The sequence below is a fragment of the Fundulus heteroclitus genome, unplaced genomic scaffold (genome assembly GCF_011125445.2).
Source record: "Fundulus heteroclitus isolate FHET01 unplaced genomic scaffold, MU-UCD_Fhet_4.1 scaffold_58, whole genome shotgun sequence".
In the NCBI taxonomy this organism is placed as follows: domain Eukaryota; kingdom Metazoa; phylum Chordata; class Actinopteri; order Cyprinodontiformes; family Fundulidae; genus Fundulus; species Fundulus heteroclitus.
The window spans coordinates 2201897-2223291 of record NW_023397011.1 but is presented as its reverse complement, the minus strand read 5'-3'; the positions used below and the strand labels follow the sequence as shown (position 1 = coordinate 2223291).

General features: G+C 41.3%; 1 protein-coding gene and 1 long non-coding RNA gene across 6 annotated transcripts in view; one reads left to right on the top strand and one right to left on the bottom strand.

Annotated features, from left to right (window-relative positions):
• Positions 1 to 649: 649 nt before the first annotated feature.
• On the bottom strand, positions 650 to 6258 carry LOC118561195. Of its 2 annotated transcripts, XR_004929858.1 has the most exons (4): positions 6188 to 6258; positions 4766 to 4944; positions 1516 to 1722; positions 650 to 1401 (listed from the first exon to the last, which is right to left on the bottom strand). It is a non-coding gene; the product is annotated as an uncharacterized LOC118561195 (long non-coding RNA). The 2 variants fall into 2 exon arrangements; XR_004929857.1 differs by lacking the exon at positions 6188 to 6258 and having other exon boundaries at positions 4766 to 5374.
• Positions 6259 to 7846: 1588 nt separating this feature from the next.
• rtel1 (regulator of telomere elongation helicase 1) overlaps positions 7847 to 21395 on the top strand; it is a 100356-nt gene continuing 86807 nt past the window's right edge. For all 4 annotated transcript variants that reach the window (XM_036133135.1, XM_036133136.1, XM_036133137.1 and 1 more), the window contains exons 1-2: positions 7847 to 8117; positions 9826 to 10021. In XM_036133135.1, the coding sequence (XP_035989028.1) occupies positions 8016 to 8117; positions 9826 to 10021 (298 nt within the window). In that variant the 5' untranslated portion in view covers positions 7847 to 8015. The remainder of the gene's footprint in view (positions 8118 to 9825; positions 10022 to 21395) is intronic.

The following is a 21395-nucleotide window of genomic DNA, read 5'->3' as shown; positions in this document are numbered from 1 at the left end:
TCTTTCTTTTGTGGGGAATGTTGTATTTATATAATTATGTTGTTTTTATATCTGCAGCGTGTAACGAAAATAATTTCCCACTGAGATTATTAAAGTATTTCTGATTCTGAAATAACTGTTGGGTGCGGTTCGATGAAACCTTGCAGTCAGGCCGCTGTGAGGAACTTGTAAACTTTAGTTCAGGAAAAGGAAGAAGCATGAAGCACTGTATCCCTAACCTAACCTTCGGATGTTTGCGTTTCTACCACATTTTAATTGTGCTCTGAGCGAAAGATTCCGTTTAGCAAATTTAGATGCCCAACTAAGTCAAGACGACAGACGCTCACAACATCTCTTCTATAAGAACTCCAAAGGACTGTACACATTATGCACAAACACATCAGATAGACTAGGTAATATAAAATAGCTTCTTTATTGACTCTAATGGGAAATTCTATATAGTTTGCATATCTTATGTTTCAACCTCTCCCTTACATCTGGAGCTGCTGTCTTACAGGAGTTGTCTGGACCAACATGATCTCACATACAGAACCTTCTGAAAGTATTTAGCCCCCTTGAACTTTTCAACCTTTGGCCAAATTTCAGGCTTCAAACATAAAGATATAAAACTGCATGTTTTCGTGAAGAATCAACAAGTGGGACACAATCATTAAGTGGGACGAAATTTATTCATTCTCTTTCTTTTAAAAAACACATTTCTATTTTGGCCCTCTTCTTGTGTTAAACTTCTCCCTCCTTTTGGCAAAAATATCTGTTTATTTATTTTTTCTTTGTCATTAGTGGCCATGATAAGTTCAGTTTAATATTTTTTTATGTATCAAACTTTAATTTTGAGTATTTTCTTTATTGCCAGAACATATGATGGTCTTGGATAACAATTTGTCAACTTCCTGAAAGTTGTTAAAATCTAAAACCATTTCAGAAGTTTAATGACAGAACCTGAATCATCTGGCACAGTCTTCTGATATTTTATCCTCAGAACGAGCTAAAGGCTTTTAGTAAAAAACATATGAACAGTATTTTTTAAACACTGGTACACTTTTCAGACTTGTAAAACCACGTTTTACCTTAAAATTAAGTAAAACATTAACAACAGCTGGACAAACATGCAAACCCGTCATCACCTTACAGCGTAACCTTTCATAGTCACATTTGTGATCATTTAAGAAACTCCAAAGGTCGGAGCTTGCAAAATTCCCTCCATCATGTATATTCTAACAGCCTTGTAGGAGGAGTGCAGCGACAGATACAACAGGACAACAACACTAGTATTGGCTTCTGGGTAAATTGTCTTGGTGTCATGCAGAAACTGGATTTCAGGCTGGCAGGAAAAGCCAAGTGGAGGGATGGCAGAGGCTCCAGAGGTGAACATCAAGAGAGAGGGTGGACCATCCTCCTCTTCTATAAGACAAAACAATAGAAGAATACGACTGTTAGACATGGAAAAAATACCCCTGATGTATTGTACAAAGTAATTTTAAATTTATGGAAATTGACTAAAATGCAAAAACAGACCTTTAATGTCAATCAGCCAGTCACTCCAAAAGCAGACCAACTGGTTCTCCAGAACGCGCTGATTGCTGCCCTGAGCAGAATAGGCCACTGTGGCTCATGTCCATGGCAGTGAGGGCTTTCTCCTCACACACGGACATGTCAGGAACAACAGCTGGGTTTTTCTGCAGCTCTTTCAGTAGCCCCAGAATCTTGAAGCCCTCTGCAAACCTAAGAGGCAAGGCAAGTTTATTTCTAAAGCACATCTAATGTACAAGAACATTTCTACAAAAACCTTAAAGCAAGGTACAGAGGACATTAAAAAAGTACATATAAAAAAACAAACATGATTAACAAACAATTTATTAAAGGAACAATAAGCATTATTTTGACACAAGGTTGTGCTTTAGCACTGTCTGTAGACCAAAACAATTGGGTGCTTTCAAAGGCTGCCTGCACCGCGGCGTGGTGACCACTCTGCATTTCTCAGCGTATTATTAGCATGGTGGACCGCCAGGCTAATATTAACTATAGACCTGAGAACAGGTGGGTCTTTAATCTGGATTTACATAAAAATGTTTTAGCTGAGTTTGGGAGTTTGTTCCAGACATGTGGAGCATAGAAGCTAAATGCAGCTTCTTTAGGTCAGCTTCTGACTATGGGAACCGGTCCAGATTGCATCCAGATGACCTGAGAGGTCTTATGGATTTATGTTGGATCAGAAGGCCACTGATGGATCCTGGTCCTAAAACATTCAGAGCTTTATAGACCAGCAGCATAACTCAAAAGTCTGTCTTCTGACAGTGAGGGAGCCAATGGAAAGACCTCAGAACCAGACTGATGTGGTCCAAGGGTTTGTTTTTAGCTAGGGCTGAATGAGCTGCAGTTGTCTATTACAGGGGTTGGACAATAAAACTGAAACACCTCTTATTTTAGTGTGGTAGCTTTCATGGTCAAATTGGACCAGCCTGGTGGCCAATCTTCATTAATTGCACATTGAACCAATAAGAGCAGAGTGTAAAGGTCCAATTAGCAGGGTAAGAGCACAGTTTTGCTCAAAATATTGCAATGCACACAACATTATGGGTGACATACCAGAGTTCAAAAGAGGACAAATTGGATGCACATGGTCCTCCAGAATGGAGGACCATGTGCATCCAATGGTTCAAACTAGTGATGGGTCCGGCAACACCGATGCGTCGGCGCATGCGTCGAGCTCATAGAGCAAAACCCGTGTCGATGCGCGTATCGACACGGGAAAGTCACGTGACCGATACAGGAACTGTTTCGAACTGACTGACGCGCCAAACTGTTTCTGTTCCCTCTAAGCTGCACACGTGTGCATTTGCGCACAGCAAAGATATGCTGCGCAGTAAATAAAATCCAAGTTGAACTGTAAACAAAGTAACGGTTAATAATGGTTCATTTTTAACCATGTTACAACTCTGGTGTGATGGTGTTGTACCACAGTCTCGCTCTGTGAGCAGCAGGTGCTGATCGGAGCGCACCACTGATTGATGGGTTGGGCAGACGCCTTTATGGTTGGGCGGGTTGCGCTGTGCGTCTTTGTTCTGAGCGTCGTTTCAGAAAAAACGGCTGATCTACCCTTAGTAGAAAGCTGCTACTCTGAGTAGTCCGATCAATCATTGAACGTGAGCTTGAGCATTGAAAGGACATGGCAGCAAAAAATTTTTAATAAATAAATAAATATAAAAGCCAGTCCACAAGCATCCTCGTTCACATTATTTATTGACTGTATCTAAAAAAAAAAAATCAAATATATGTTTAATTCAAATGAAAATATAAAATAATGCAATGCAACATACAATGATTTAAATTGTATTGTGTATACTTGGTAATCAAATCAGTGTCAGTTAACTCTGTCAACCAGGTTGGCTGTAGGGATTTTAAGGTCCAGCAGGTGTCAGTATTCAGTGACACAGTATCAATACAGTTTGGCAATGTGTTGAAACGCTTCATGACGCCTCATCGACCCATCACTAGTTCAAACATTGTATCCTGAAGGAGGTGCCGTGTATCAGGATGAAAATGCACCAATACACACAGCAAGACTGGTGAAAGATTGGTTTGATGAACATGAAAGTGAAGTTGAACATCTCCCATGGCCTGCAGTCACCAGATCTAAATATTATTGAGCCACTTTGGGGTGTTTTGGAGGAGCGAGTCAGGAAACATTTTCCTCCACCAGCATCACGTTGTGACCTGGCCACTATCCTGCAAGAAGAATGGCTTAAAATCCCTCTGACCACTGTGCAGGACTTGTATATGTCATTCCCAAGATGAATTGACGCTGTATTGGCCGCAATAGGAGGCCCTAAACCATACTAATAAATGATTGTGGTCTAAAACCAGGTGTTTCAGTTTGATTGTCCAACCCCTGTATATTTAAATGGTAGATCTGTAAACATGCTGTTACAATAATTAGGCTGACTGCAGATGAATGAAGGACTAGTTTCTCCAGGTCCTGCAAAGTAATCACACATTTCATCTGATATTCTTAAGGCTGATTTTGTAATTGCCTTAACTTGTTTCTTAAAATTTAGGTCTGAATCTGTCACTAAATCCAGATTTCTGGCCTGGTTGGTGGTTTTTAGAAGTATAGATTAATATCCCTGTCCATCAATCTTACTGATAAAAGCACCACAACACAAGTATGCTAACAGAAACATGGAGGAACCCATTTTTTCCCCTCAGATCTTATGACAACATCAACACCTTTGTTAAGATAAGAGGGTGTGAATATTTTACTGGTCGTGGGCAACTCTCATAGGTCCGTTGACAATAAACTTGACAGCGGAGCGAACTAGGGAGTCCTTTTTTCTCCAGTTTGGGACATGCCTAAGGCAACCCTTGATGCTAATGCTGTCTGCAGCTTCTTCAATGGCAAAATTAGCCTCATTGGTGATTTCACTTTCTTTTGTCTGAATAAAGATGAATACACATGAGTCCACCCCGCCTCTCCCCCAGTGACCGCTGGAGATAGGCACCAGCAACCCCCGCCACCCCATCAGGGATTAGGCGGGTCTGAAAATGGATGGACGGACACATGAGTTCCACCAATAAACTCATACTAAGTGCATGTCTTTGGACAATGGAAGGAAACCGGTGTGCCTAAAGGGGGCCACATATACACAGGGAGAACATGCAAACTTCACACAGAGGCTTTTAAGCCTCATCTGTTTAGGCCCACATTATCCAGGACTAAGCATTTTAAAAAGTATTGAAGGTGACAAATGACAGTTTATACTCATACCTTGATTAGCTGCTCCCGGAGTTTGTGATCATGCAGAACTTCTGGTCTGAAAGGGGCCTTTGGAAGCCCGCAAATTGCTGAAACAGCCCTTCTGAGAAAAAAATGGTGGGCAACTCCTCCACGGACAACACAGACTGTAATCATTTTTGCTACAAAGTAGTACAACTTTGCTTCCAATGCTGCAGAAGAAACATAAAAGGATGGTTAGTTAAATGACTACCCAAGACTAAATTCCTCTGCTTAAAATAGACTGAATTCACTAGAATGAGGAAGGCATGATTAAAAACGAACCCTGACATACAAAATACCCTAGCACTATGTGACGTTTATTTGATGGCTGGCTGGAGAAATACTCATGTCCACTCCACTGATCAGCTAAGACAAAATGGCTTTTAGGGTAACTCTGAGAGATGGGAAGAGGAGAAAGATTAACTGTAATGTAACAATTCTATAATCTCATTTTAAAAGTTTTGGTTTTTTGTGACCAGAAGTTCAATTCAATTTATTTAAATGTTATTTATATAGTGCCAATTCACAACACAACCTTGTATAGGCATATTGAAATTTTAGATATCTGAAATTCCAATTTAGTTTGTCATATAATCAGTAGTGGATATATGTAATGTCATTTCTACAAGTAGAAATATATTTTTGATGTCAAGAATTATATATCTGGATATCTAGAATGTTTTATTTATTTTTTATATCTGAAATGATGATGACTAGTATTGACTGGATTATGGAGATCTGAAATTAGATTTCATCCTAGTCGGAATTCAGTTTTAGACATCCGGAATGTTTATTTTAGATTGGAAGAATGTTATTGTAGATGTCTGTAAATAAAAGCCCTATACACATGAATGGGGAAAGTGACGTAATTTGTACTACTTTGAATTATATTCAAGATATCTGAAATATTCATTTTAGATAGGACAAATGTTATTGTAGATGTCTGAAATGTAAATTTTGACTAGGAAGGAATGTATTTGAGATGTCTGGTATACATATTCAGTCAAGCTAATAAATGTTAAAACGGCCTGCCATACCAGCGCAGTACATGGCACTTGGCCGACACGGGACCCAGCGATAACTGTATGGGGGGGAGAGACGCATGCACCTCGACTAAGAGCAGCTTAAGCAGCCTATATCCCGCTCTCAAGATAAAAGCATCTACTAAACAGGCAGCGCTGTGGCCACTTTACTCAACACAGTAGCTCTTTAGCACATAGCAAGCTGCTGCGTGGGGGCCATAGGTTCGCCCACTTTGCTTGCCTGTCTGAAAATATTTAGACATCTAACCTCACACCATTACAAACATTCCTCAACGTGAACTAAGTTAGTAAGCGTACAATTTATTGTACATATCAACAGAATAGGCTAACAACATGACACCAATTATTTCAACCTGTTTCATCTACTTACCGACAACTTCACCGCTGTTCCCACAGACATATATACGTAGACGCGTCATAGGGCGCAGGTTCGCACGTCAACGTCACCGCCATATTGTATGTGGCAGAAAAAAGTTTAGTTCTATTATTGTGAACGTGGATCAGAGAAGATGCCTCATTCCTGTGCTGCAATAAATACACACACGGGCGCACACACACACACATACACACACACACACACACACACACACACACACACACACACACACACACACATATATATATATATATATATATATATATATATATATATATATATATATATATATATATATATATATATATATATATATATATGTGTGTGTGTATGTGTTATGAATATAAGGATCAATTTGTTAAATCTAAACATTGTGGTCTTCATTATTTCATAAAACCGTGTCACATGTGAACCTTTAGGAACAGACTTTTTGGGTGAGTATTAAAGAGGTAAAATTAATAAAATGAGGAAAAAAAAGTCCGAGGTCAATACAGTAAAAATAAACAAACAAATACAAAAGTGATAATCTTATGATAAAAACATCATATTATGAGAATTAAGGGGGAACATTTCCAGAATAATCACAGTTTGCAGAATTATTTCACTCCTGGAGTAATGGGGCCAGGTTAGATTATTTTAAATATTTTTATTCTTTTGGAGAATAAATTCAGGAGAATGAAGCTAAAGGGATACGAAAATAAACTTGTAATATTACAAAAAAATACTACGAATACAAAGTATATTCAGAGATTAAAGTCCCTCTGATGCTGTTTAAGTGACTGAGTAACTGCAGATTTGCCACATTTAAGATGGCGGACGCTCTGACGCATCGGAGCATAGGCAGAACCCGCCCAATGACGCGTCTACTCCACTGAGCTATATAATACACTGGAGTGCTGATTTTGCCGAAAAACTGAAGTCACTGGCCGCCATCTTGCTACTCCCTACTCTCACAGAATCCCATAGGATTTGGTTGCAACAACAAGCAGTTTTCTGACTGTGTGAAAATATTTCACAGGTAATTCTACAGTCAGTGGATGTACTAACACTATTAACTACTAGGAAATTAGGTGCTGAAATATTTTACATGTTATTCATATTAAATATATATATATATGTATATATAAGTATGTGTATATGTATATATGTATATATATATGTATACACATATGTAAATATATGTTTTTGTACATTGTTATTTATATATTTATAAATGTTAAACATATATATTTAAATGAATAAAATGCAAAATATTTCAGCACATGACTTTCTCAGTACTTCATATTTTTAGAACATAACATAAAACTATATGGCATTTGACATTTTAAGTCTTAAGCCCCCCCTGAACATGGGAAAATCCTCGTTATTCGATGCTGTAGCGCACATATTCCCTAGTTACTGGGGGGAAATAGGGAGTACCAATATGGCGGCTGGTGGCTTCAAAGCGACTCGTTCAAACAGACGGTGATTAGCACTCCAGTGTATTATATAGCTCAGTGGTCTACTCTTATATTATGTCTATGTTTATAACATCTATATAAATAAGTATTAGCCGTTCTGATCCACACTCCATACCAGTTGGTGGCGGTAATGCACCATTTCGTTGCGTGCCAACCGCCAAAAAAAAAAAAATCCATAAAGAAGAAGAAGAAGAAGAAGAAGAAGAAGAAGAAGAAGGGGAGATGGCGCGAAGCTAAAGAAGTTTCTATGAGCGACCGAGCCTTCTCAGACAGCTTTCGCTTTTAATAATCTTCTCTGACTTGAACGTAGCAGATGTTAACCAGCCGTCAGAGTCTAAACTGCAGTCGGTCAGGAGACGGAGATGCCTTCACTGGAGCTCAGCGGAGTGACCATCAATTTCCCCTTCACTCCCTACGAGTGTCAGAAAGACTACATGAGCAAAGTGCTCGAATGCCTGCTGAAGGTAAGTCTCCGTGCAGCCCCAGCAGCGCTACAGCCGCTGCTCCTCCATGCCACCAGGCTGGTCCATGCTCTCACTTTCAGAGGGGTAGTCAGCCGAGAGGAAGAACTTCAGTAAAGTTAAAAAGAAACTCCTCTAAAGGATGAAAAAGACTAGGATAAATACAAATAGATTTCCACAAAAGGACTCAGCTGCCTTACATAAAGCTGCAAATATACCTGGAAACTTGTTTTTGGTAGGGTAGATTTTACCTTAAATAAATAACAGTTTACAATGGATTGAGAAAAAAATCAACATGTTGTTCTAAGGGTGACTATATTTAAAGTGAGTTTGACTGAAATTTTCAGTGAAAATGTGGACATCGAGTTTGAGGTGATCTATAAGTTCCAGGGACAAAAATAGTTTGAGTTTAAATTAATGTTGAGAAATGATTACATAGTTTTTTGTATTATTTATAACAGATTTTGTAGGAAAGGTTCGTTTAAAGAGACCTGTTTAATTAGTAGTAGTAATTTTATGTAGTGTTTGGTTTAACAAGATTTGAAAAAAAAAAAAAAAAAACCACAAGGATTTATAATCTTGGCCGGATCGTTCCGCTTTTAACACAGATACTGCACCAGAATTAGTTTTATTTAAGACCAAACTGAGTAAATTTCAGTCAAGAAGTTTAGGATTATTTCCTGAACTCATGAATTGGAATAGAAATGACCCTTATTGTCCCACAGTTGGAGTATTCAGGTGTCTTGGCAGCAAAGTCAAACACAAATGGAAGCATGCAGACACACAACAGATACAAGATATAAAAATAAGAATAAGACTACAACTTAAGAAAAAAAAAAGAATGCACGGTTGTGCATTCTTTTTTTTTACGGCATGTGTGTAAGGGTTTGAACTCAGGCTGGAGACAAACCAGGTGGTGATGTGAGCTGGATGGCTTCTTGGTGTTGGCACACATTACACCCTTCAATTCATCGTCTCTGGTGCAGCAGGTAACATACTGGGAGAAGGTGTGGAGGATGGGGAGACACGGTAGAAATCCCTAGACATCAGAAAAAGCCCTGTGGATGCAACATCTAGGCTGCTGCAGCATTATCAGGGGGGAAGATGTAGCATTGTCACGATAACGTGTAAACTCCCATGGTAGATGGTATAGCCTCATGTCGACGACTAGCAGGTCAATACTGTTACTCCAAAGCGTCTCCAGGGTCTTCTCAGCTGGCGGGAACCATCGGCTAGCTTGGTGGGAGCCGGAGCTATAGAGAGCTAACAGCTGATTTCTGGTGTGAAGGATGAACACTTTGTGGTCTCCTAACACAAGCACCACAAAAGACTAGAATAAAAACAAAGTGGTCCATAAACTGTTTTTTTTTATTAGATTTAAAAAGAAATCCTCAGGGTTGAGTTGTGAGCACCGCAGCTGCTAAAGCAGGCCGCCTGCTCCTGGGGTGCTGGAAGGAAGTATTGGCTTAATTTGGCCTCTGTGTCTTGACTCAGAGTGCCTGATGGGTGACGATTTTTATCCCGTGAAAGAAGTGTGACCTTTAGAAATTATTCCCCTGAAGCTAGAACAGCAGAATGATCCAAGGTTGATCTCTAAATCCCTACAATACTGGAACGCTGTTGTTCTTTTTCTATCAGCAGTTTAAATTGAATGTAAAAAGTTTTAATTTCAAATCCAAAAACTGTTCACTTGGTTTCTTCTCGTTTCCAGAAACAGAACGGGGTCCTGGAGAGTCCTACAGGAACCGGTAAAACTCTGTGTCTGCTGTGTGCCACTCTGGCATGGAGGGAGCACATGAGGGACTCAATTTCTGCCCGCAAGATAGAGGAGCTGAGAGGGGAAAAGATGTCCCTGAACACACCGCAGGCTTCCTGGGGGGCAGCAGCTACTGACGGGGACAGGCCAGGTCTGTTGGTCTGTTTTCTTTGGCGTCTTCCTCACACAGGGTTTCCGTGCGGTAATAAATGAAATGAGCTCAACTTAAGGCCAGTAAAAAGTGACAAACAGAACCTGACATGATAGTAAGTTTTTCATCACCCCTCAATATATTCTGACATTTCTGTTGATGCTGACTTTTTGTTTTAAGTTCATTTACCTATAAAATCTGTATGAAAAATTATTACTGCGGCTGGACCTGAGCTGACATTAGATTTGATTGGTTCGGCCGTCTGATCTGCTGTGTGAATGCGCGCTGTTGAAACCGCTTTAATATGTTTAAACTAGGGAGTCATTTCACGCCTCACCATGGGAATTGTTTCTTTTTATAACTTTGGCTCCATTTTCTTCTCTTTTTTTTTTTTTTTTTTTTCCCCCAGTGTCCTGTCTAGCAATATGGCAATAGGAATTGATGTCTCAATGCCAGATAGAGCTCGACAGATTTTGCTTTTACAAGTGGAGCGAACAGCTTTCGCCATAGTGCTCCACTTGATTTATGCTTGTAAATAGCTTTATTATGATTCCTGCAAGGAGAATTTCAAATTATATGGACATGACAATGGGAGAGTAAAGGAAGAACAAAAAGTGAAAGAAAAGAAAAAAAAGAGTAGAGGTGAAAGAAAGAGGAGTTAAAAGGGAGAGAATGATAAAACCTTCTTTGTCTGCTCCATCACCTGGAAAGAGACACAAAAAGAACAGCACAACCAACAGACATAAAGCAACAGATACACTCGAATAATACCTAGATGCCATTGCTAAATCATATATATTATTATGTAAGCTGACATGTGTAATGTGATATTTGAAAAAAGAAAGTGAAAGAACATAAATAAATAAATAAATAAATTATAAGATTACTGTATATAAGTGAACACTTAATACCTGGGACCCAGAACCTGTGGGAGATGTGAGAGTGCACTAGTTTAGGTGAAGATTATCCAGAAATAGCTTGATAGTGATTGTGGAGAACCGAAGACCCACCTTCCCCGAGCACAGAGGCAGGCGTCAGGGGACCCGTAACCCCGGACTCCCAAAGGGGTCCCTAGAGCAGGTCGCCCAGGAGGGGCCGACACAGGATATCTGCAACCCCCCCCCCTCCCCCCCCAAGGAAGGAGCAGAGACGACCCCGAGGAAATCCCCCAGCCACCGCATTGCCGACGCCCTCAAGAGCTGCAGGGACGAGCCCGTGGGCTCCGCCGGCAGCTAGCCCCGCTGAAGTGGTCCCGGCCATGGGCCCTGAGGGCCAGAGGCCCCAGGGGTGCCCCGCCCCCACGACGGGGGCCCCGGCCAACCAATGCGCCAGAGGGCCAAGGCGCCCGCCAACGAAGTGGAGAAGGGCAGGACGTGGGGGGATGGGCTCCGCACCTAGCGGAGACTTGAGATGTTCTTGGGAGAGGGAGCGGACCATACCTGGGGGGGAAAAAAAAAAAAAAAAAAAAATGGAAAACTCATTCACACCATCCCTCCCTTGTGCCCCACTCACCACACACAGAAAAAAAAAAAAAAAAAGACGCTGTACACACATTCCCACATAACACTCACATCCAACACTGACCAGAGGGGGGGGAGGAGGGGGGGGCACAAGCAGACTATACGACTGCTTGTGCCCGACCCCCGGCCCCAGACCAGACGCCCCCCGGACCGGGCCCCCCCAAGAGGGCGGGCCAACACGACCCGCACGAGCCACCCGGCCAGAGCCCCCCCCTCCCCCTAAATACCTAATAAACCCCCTCCCTCCCCCCACCTTACCCTTGCCATCCCTGCCCCCCGCCCCTCCTGGGGGGAGCGGAGGCATCAGCCCCAGACCTGGCAAGCCGCTGACTACACACCGCAGCCCCCCGCCAAGACCCCGGACACAGTGGCCCGCACCTCCTCCAGGCCCCAGACTCCTTGCCGCCATCGGAGAACGGGGGTGTGCAGAAGACCCCGATCCTCCCTACGCCTGCTCAAATGTTGTGTTGTTGCATGTTGTTCTCAAGTGCATTTAAAAACTGGGAGCGCCGAAGGGGATGCACGGCACAGCCCACCCCCCTTCCAAAAGGGAGCTGTTGCCAGCGCACCCCCTCCGGGCGACTGCCCAGAACCCTCAATGTCTATATGGGAGAGGAGGTGAAGGGAGCCGTCCGAGGTGAGGCCCACACAACATAAGCCCCCCCCCCCCAGACGTCTTCCCCCCACCCACCCCTACCATGGCCTATATGAGTGTGCGATGTGAAAAATGTTTGAAGTGAAAGTGTCTAAGATGCATGATAAAATTGGGGAGAGGGGCGTCACCAGAAAGTGGCAACCTCCAGTAACGCCCCCTCCCCCAGGACCTACATGTGTGGCGGCGTGATGGAGCAGGCAGAGGGAGGAGTCCAGGGATGGGGAGCAAATGACTGGGAAGCCAACCCAGGGAGCCAGCTCCCCTACTGACTCCAATAGGCACCCCCGCTCCCCGAAAGCCCCAACCAGAGAAGGGGGCCTCGCCAGCGGCACCACTGTAGCCCGGGGGCCAGGGAGAGGCCGCAGGGCCCGCCAGCCAACCACCCACCAGGACCAACACCTCAACCCCCCCCCCCCCAGCCCACCCACCAAGCCTGCTTAAACTAAATAAATAAATAAATAAATAAATAAATAAATAATAATAATAATAATAATAATAATAAATAAGAGGGGGGGACCCTGGCCAGCCGGCCCGCACGAGCCATCCCAAACCCCACCCCCCAGGTGAAACCCGCACCGGAAGACGACACGGACCGGGACAGGGGGCCGGACACAAGCCCACCAGAACGTCCATCCCCCCCCCCACCCCCCACCCGTAGATTTAATCCCTCCCCAACACTAACGTTCAAACAACTCACCATACATTCGACAGTAGACATCCAGGCTGGGTAGGTCCCTACTCCCCCTCCTTTCCCCCTCCCCCCACTGGCAGAGTGCCTATCCAATGAAGGAGAAGAGCATCTGCCCAGAGATGTTAATGACCATGCCCCCCTACCAGCTCAACGGGCCCCGAGGCCCCCCAGCGCACCAGAGGCCCCGTGCAGGGGCGGACACCCGGGCGCGCGCCGGCCCACACCAAAAGCGGCACACCCCCCGGAACCGGAACCCCCGAGGCCCCGCCGGGGCCCCCACCCGAGGGCGGCGCGCCCCAGGGACCCCAGACCACCAGACCCACCCCGGCCCCACCCAGCGGCAGCACAGCTACCAGGTCAGTAACCCACGTCCGACAACACGCAGCTCCCAAAGAGCGCTGCAAGCGGCTGCTGTAGGCCACCCGTAGGCCTCCCAAACTCCTCCCAGATGGGGGCAACAGACCCCGGAGCCGGATCCACCAGGGGCCCTACTCCAAGTGCCCCCAGGGCCCCAGGAACCCCTCCATCCAGCCACTGCGCCCTGCAGGAAGCAACCCACCGCCCCCTATTCCACTAAGTGATGGTGTTGATCAGAGGAGCCCAAAGAGACCAATCAGATGTGGAAGCAGATGCTGTCTCTAGATTAATATGATCCAACAAAAGATCTCTATACTGATTGATACTGAGATTTTGTTTACTTTTCCAATTCATGAGGATAGTTTTCTTTGCGATACATAAAGCAGTAAAAACCATGTAAACTATTTCTTTTTTCAGAGGACTTTCCTCAAAATTACCGAGCAGGCAAACTGATGGGGAAGGTGTAATTTTACAGCTCAAGCACTTTGATAAGTCCTTGCATATCTGTGTCCAGAACCTCTGGACTGGTGTGCATAACCATAACGCATGAAAATAATTATCAGGATGATTGCCTATGCAGTGTGGGCAGATATTAGATTGTGCCAGACCCATCTTGAATAATCTTTGTCCTGTGTAGTGTACTCTGTGAAGGATTTTGTATTGTATTAGTTGTAAGTTGGTGTTTCTAGTCAATTTGAAAGTTCTTAGACATGTCTGAGCCCAGAAATTTTGTTCAAAGGTGCCTGATAAATCCTTTTCCCACTTCATTATAGGAAGAGATATCGCATCATCTATTTTAGTCAGTGTCCTGTATGATTTGGACAGTAGTTTGGGGGGGTTAAATCTAAGAACTCTATTATATTAGTTGGGACTTGTAAACCACCATTAATATGCTTATATTTATTTTTAATTATAGATTTAAGTTGTTCATATTCCAAGAATTTATTTTTACTAATACCATATTGCATATTTAGTTTAGCAAAATTGATGAACTCGGTTCCGTCAAGTAGATGTTCCAGATATTTAATACCTTTATTCTTCCAGTATGTAAAGTTTATCATTTTATTATTTTGTAGGATAACAGGGTTATTCCAGATAGGTGTACGACTGCATGGGATAAGGGATGACTTTGTCATTTTGAGGAACTCCCACCATGCTGTCAGAGTAGAACTAATGTTGATATTTTTGAAGCATGTATGCCGTTTTATATTTGAGCTAATAAACGGCAGATCTGAAATCATGATATTATTGCACATTTCCTGTTCTATATCTAACCAAGGCTCATCTAAAAGACTATTTTTTATCCATTTAGAGATGTATTGTAGCCTATTTGCTAAGTAATAGTTATGGAAGTTAGGCAGATCTAATCCTCCCCTGTCTTTAGTCTTCTGTATTGTCTTTAAGCTAATACGTGGGGGTTTATCTTTCCAAAGAAATTTAGAAATGGCAGAGTCTAGAGATTTAAACCAGTCAGATGATGGTTTATTGGGGACCATTGAAAATAAATAATTAATTCTAGGTAGGACCATCATTTTTATTGAAGCTACCCTACCCATAAGTGTGATTGGAAGCAATTTCCATCTTTCAAGGTCCTCTTCTATCCTGTTTAAAAGTGGGGCATGGTTAAGTTTAAGTAGATCTGTTAATTTATTCGACACAGTAATACCTAAATATTTAATATTTCCTGATTGCATTTGTAAATCTAGGGAGTTTTCGAGAGAGCAATTAATTGACAGTACCGTAGATTTAGACCAGTTTAACGAGTAATCTGATACTTTAGAGAAAGATTCTAGTATTGTAATTTCTTGTAAAAGAGAATTATTTGAATGCTGGAGATAAAGTAATACATCATCCGCGTACAGACTAATCTTGTGCTCTATTTTCATGCATTTTATACCTTTTACAGCTTTTGTTTGTCTGATTGTTGCTGCTAGAGGTTCTATAAAGATGGCAAAAAGTGATGGAGAAAGAGGGCATCCTTGCCTGGTGCCCCTCTGTAGACAAAAACTGGAAGATATTTGATTATTTGTCCTGACACAGGCTGTTGGAGAATTGTATAGAATTTTTAACCAGTTTATGAATAAATCGGCAAAACCGAATTTATGAAGAGTAGCGAATAAAAATTTCCAATTTACTCTATCAAATGCTTTTTCTGCGTCTAAAGACAATATATTGGTTTTAATGTTTTTACTGTAGGAATAATCAATTAAATTAAGTAATCGGCGTGTATTTGTGGATGACTGCCTTCCTCTGATGAAACCAGTTTGATCTGGATGTATTATGAGAGGAGTTACTTTGTCTAATCTTTTTGCAAAAGCTTTACAGATTATCTTAATATCCACATTAATTAAGGATATGGGACGATAACTAGTGGGCAACACAGGATCTTTGTCTGGCTTGAGCAGAAGGCTGATGGTGGCAGAGTTCATATTAGCTGGAAATCTACCTTTTTCCTGTATTTCCTGCAACATTCTGTGGAACGTTGGGGCTAGAATATTCCAGAACTCTTTATAAAACTCAGTGGGGAATCCATCTGGACCTGGAGCCTTTTTATTAGGCATGCTTTTAAGAGCTTCCTGGGTTTCAGCTGTTGTCAGCGGGGAATCCAGTGTCATTCTTTGGTTATCTGATAATTTAGGAAGTGTAATTTTATCCAGAAATTGCTTAATATCCTTCTCTGATGGATTTATCTGTGGTGTGTATAAAGATTTGTAGAAATCGCGGAAGGTATTATTTATACACTCTGGTTCACTTACTGTATTACCAGTTGAATCTGTAACTGCAAATATAGTAGTTTTCTCCTTATTTATTTTAAGCTGATTAGCTAGAAAGCTTCCTGACTTATTGCCATGTTCAAAATTTTCTATTCGGAGTCTTTGTATTAGAAATCTATTTTGCTTTTTAATATAGTGGTTTAGTTCTAATTTTACTTCACGGATTTTACCTAACTTTCCTTCTTCTTGAGATGATTCTAGTAACTTAAGTTTTTCTTCTAATTCCTGAATCTTTTTGTTTTCTTTTTTCTTTTTATGAGATGAGAAAGAAATTATTTTACCTCTCATCACTGCTTTTCCAGCTTCCCACAATATCGATGCCGATGTACCTGGTTGATCATTGTATTCTAAGTATGAGGCCCACTGTTCTTTAATGAATTTTATAAATTCTTCATCTTTAAGCAGTGATGTATTAAATCTCCAGCTTTTGTTTTGTGTGGTTATTTTTTTATTAATTAAGGTGAGAGTAACAGGAGCGTGATCACTGATAGCAATAGGATGAATTACCGTCTCTGAAACAACCGACAGCAGTGAGCTACTTATTAGAAAGTAGTCCAGACGAGAGTACAAATGGTGAACATTTGAGAAAAAAGTGTATTCTTTACTAATAGGATGAAGAGAACGGCATGCATCGCAAAGACCAAAATCACTCATGTATTGTTTGACTACACTTACTGACTGCCAACTACGCTGAGTCCCTGTTTTATTCAACCTGTGTTGTGGATGGGCCTCCCCACAACGTAATAATTTGTACTAAGTCCATCAAAAATTCTAAGTTCTTGGTAAGGCAGTTAAAAATATCCAATAGTAGTCAAAAAGTGAACAAAGGTAGCTGAGTTTCGGTCCAGGGTGGTTTATTGCAACAACACAAGACAACCACACATGAGATGCGTTCCGGACAACATCTGACAGTGTACAGAAAGTGGTCTGCTTATATACATTCTCTGTGTCTTGGGGCTCCTCCTTTGAGCCCCTCCCATTTTTGCATATTTTCCATTGCTTTTTTCCACGGATATCTTTGTTATTTTTTTACCTATCAGTGGAAACTTCCCTAGGATGTACTTTTTTAAAAACATGGTTACACATCACAGCTCATTCCAAACATGGTCCCTCACTACTGCCCATTTCCATATGGTTACACGTCATTACCTTTTCCGAACATGGACCATGCATTTTCTGTGTTCATTTGCAGCCGTTAACCATTGTGATAAGAATGTATTTATTATAAGATATTGATCCACTACAATATTCATTGTGAGATATTAATCCACTACACCTGTCTATATCGTTATTTAAACCAAAGTTGAAGTCACCTCCTATAATTAGTGAACAATCCCCGTGTTTTGAAAGTGCAAGGAAGAATTGGTGGAAAAAAGAGGGGTCATCAACATTTGGACCATATATACTGACAATACATAGCTTCTGGTTATGGATAGCTATTTTAATTATTATGTATCTACCTTCAGGATCTATAGTTTTATCTAATATTTTAAAACTAACGTTAACGATAAGATTGCTACACCTCTCTGTCTAGAGTTATAGCAGGCCGCAAACACATTAGGGAACTCAGGTGAATTAAGCTCACTTGCATTTGTAGCTGATTTGTGGGTTTCTTGCAATAAGACAACATCTGCCTTTAATCTAGTAAGCTGGTTAATGATCTTCATTTTTTTCTCTCTGGTGCCAGCCCCATGCACATTCCATGTCACAAACTTTACATTCGCCATAGATGTGAGTGAGAAGTTAGAAGGTGCATGCCCTTGAGAAAATAGTCATACATAGACCCAGGTAGCATCATATGATGTGCTTGTGATTGACTGATGATCAGGAAAGAAGCAGACAAATAAGATAGAAATACACAAAAAAATAAAAAAGTGCAAAGAGTAAGAGAGTGTGAAAAGGGATAAACCATAGCCCGTGCCTTGTGTACCCAACCATGAACACCAACCATACCAACGTGCTCTTGAGCTGTGCGTGTATTTAATTTATCACCGTGTACCGATCTGTGCGTCTTATTTATTTATTTATTTTATTTATTTATTTTAAGTCATTGAAACATGCTTTAAGTCCACCTGTGGTGTAACTAATAAAGCCAAGGGGTGATCTTCTGATCCCTGAACAACTGTCCATTAATATAAAGTCTGTCAACCGATATGGTGGCTTTAACGCCGTCCATCATGTATTTCTTCCTGATTGGGAACAGTACTCGCCTGCGATCTAGGATTTCCTTAGGGAACTGATCATTAACACTAAAGTCTGTCCCTCTCAGTTCCCTGCCGCAACTTCTAACAAATTCTTTTTGTTTATAATGCTCAAATTTAGCTATGATCGGGCGAGGACGGGTTTTGTCGGGTTTCTTACCTCCGAGCCGGTGGACTCGATGAAAAGTGATGTTTTTTACCTGATCCGCCGGGATTTTTAGCTTCTGCTGGAGAAAGTTCCCGACCGTTTCTTCTGCTATCTCTCCCTGCTGCTCCTGGATGCCTGCAAAGATGAGATTATCTCTCATCCTTCGCGACTGTATGTCCAGAATGGATTCCTTCATTTTCTTATTTTCGCCGGAAAGCTGGATAATCCCTTCGGTCAGCTCCGTAACCTTCCCCCTCAGTGCGTCATTCTCGGCGGCCATAGCTGTTAGCTGGGCTTGGCTAAACTCCACCGACTCCCTCAGAGACTGAAACTCCTTATGTAGAACCTCTACCAAGGCGAGACGCGCGTCAAGGCTGGTAAGCTTCTTGTCGATGGATTCCAAGATGTCACTGAAGTTCCTGTCGGGAGACAAAGTGGATGAAGAAGACGCACTGGTGGAATTAGAACGAGTGCGCTTAAGTGACGGTGTGCTAGCAGCCGTAGGCTTCTGGGCCTTCCCCATCACGATGCTATCAAAACACTCGTCCAGGTAGCACTCCAGGCTCGTCACGGTCTCTTCGTCCAGTTTGTTCCCTCGTAGAAAATACGACAGTTGTAAATGTTTGGGCTTTAACTTTGTATTATTTTCAGTTATTGGTTCGTTCTTACCTTAGCTTGTTTGATTTGAATTACATGAACGCCTCCATTTTACTTACGCACAGCTCTCGCGAGATCTCAGCCGCTCATCTCCGTCCTCTCAGCCGCTCTTATCATTTTTATCATCTTACCGTTTTTATCATCTTGAATCAGGCTTCCCGTTCTCTCGCCATTTTCTTCTCTTAGAGCTCACTCTTTCAGTCCACCGGTCTCCTCCTTCATGTCCAATGTTTCCACTACCATTCTGCCCCGCTAACAAGACCCCTCCCCTCCTAAAAGCTAATGGCATGTTGTAGATTATTAAATGTCTGTACATGTTCACGGTTAACATTATTGTTATTATTATTATTGTTATTATTGTTATTATTATCATTAGCCTAAGTAGCGGCAGATCACATTCTACATTATATCTGTCTCAACGTTGTTGGCTCCTTTCAGCTCTCTGCGTCTGAGTAACATGTGGAGCTTTGCAGTGCAGGTAAACGCTCACTCCCACTAGAAGAGAGCGAGCAGAGTTGCCTACTGTTTTGATAAACATATGCATTATTTAAATCCACCCAATTTCTGATGATGGCAGCACCAAAACCGCCCACAGAGTCGGGAATACTAAGCGTCTATGAGTCTGTTCTGTTGGGGAAACGTACAGCGGTCATCAGAGCAATACGTGCTTATATGACCCAACTAATTATCCCAGACAGAACTTGTATCCCCTCACATCGGGAGCGTGTTTGCCTAATACAAATACGAGGATGATCACGTCTGCTTAAACTCAATTCATAAATATTAATGCACACCGCAACCCGCTCAACTAGAAAGGTGTCCGCCCCACCCATAAGTCAGTGGCGCGCTCCGATCAGCACCAGGTGCACAGAGTGGGACCGTGGAACAACAACTCACCAAAATAACTTGGTTTATTATTATGTTGTTTACAGTTCAGCGTGGATTTTATTTTCTGTGCAGCATTGATTTGCTGTGCGTGCTGAATCCAGATGCAGTGCTGCACATCCGCGCAGCTTCAAGGGAACACTGATGACTAGCCCAAACCACATTTGATACCCCAGTTATACAGCTTCACTTTTTTGTTAAATCGCTGTTAATATACACAACATTGACTATTGAATTATTGACTAACGATCTAGTCAACTTCTTTATTTGAAGCAATAATATTTATTACCTAATATTATTATAACAGAACACCTAAGTAGAAACTTGTTTTTGTGCGCTTATTTGCTTTGTTAGTCCAAATTTTCTATTTTGGAAAAAAGTAGAAATAAAACAATTTTCTTTTTGCCCAATTCGTCGATTAATTGTAAACAGAACTGACCGATTAATCGATTATTAAAATAATCGTTAGCTGCAGCCCTAATATAGATACATTACACACAGAATGAAATATTTCAAGCCTTTATTTCTTTGATGATTCTGGCTTATAGGTCATGAAATCCCCAAATTCGATGTCTCCGAAAATTGGAATATTACTAAAGATCAACACAAAAATATATTTTAAACAGAAATGTCTGAAAACTGTCTTTATTTCTGTGCACTCAATACTTAGCAGGGCAGTCAAACTTTTTTACAGTAGTAGGCCACACACTATCAGGTAGGAGGGTGCACTTATGCTGGAGCCCATGCCCCGAAGGGGAGAATTTTGAAAAATAGTCTCCCTGATGTATTTTGGAAGCTTTCAAGACAGGTGATTATTTAAACAATAGAGCCAGAGTGCATGTTTCAAATTGAATAAAAGGCAAAAAAGAAGTGAATAATCAATTCTTCAAAAACAACCTTTGTTTTTTTTATTATTCTTAAAACATAATTTTTTCACATGATGTTATCATGTTTTAACAAGGTAAGGTAATTCCCATTTGCATAAAATTAGTTTAATTTGAATTACTAGCACCACATAAAACAGATCAGATTAGGTGAGGTCTATTCATCTTATTATTATTCACAGTTCTGTTCTAAAAACCATCGTAACATTTCTTCACGAACAAAGTCGAGTTTTTATGATAAAAATACAGGGTTGGAATTTGAAATTGAATTTACATCTTGAATTTATTTCACTTATATCGCTCTTTGGAAATCTCTTATCTCAGTTTAATTTCACTTGCACTCATTACACATGATATCATATCATCGGCGAGGATTCTAGAGATGAACACAACATGCATCCCCTGAAAAACTTTGATAATTTGCTGCTGTAATATTATATTATATGTAATATTATAGATTTTTCAGAATAAAAATCTAAAAGGTGTGCATAATCAAAAATATCAGAAATACAATTATAGAGCATTCAGTATTGTAAGAAAGCCCACACTGTTTCTGGATAAATACATTACTATATGAGTTAAGTTCTATTCCGTTTTATGCC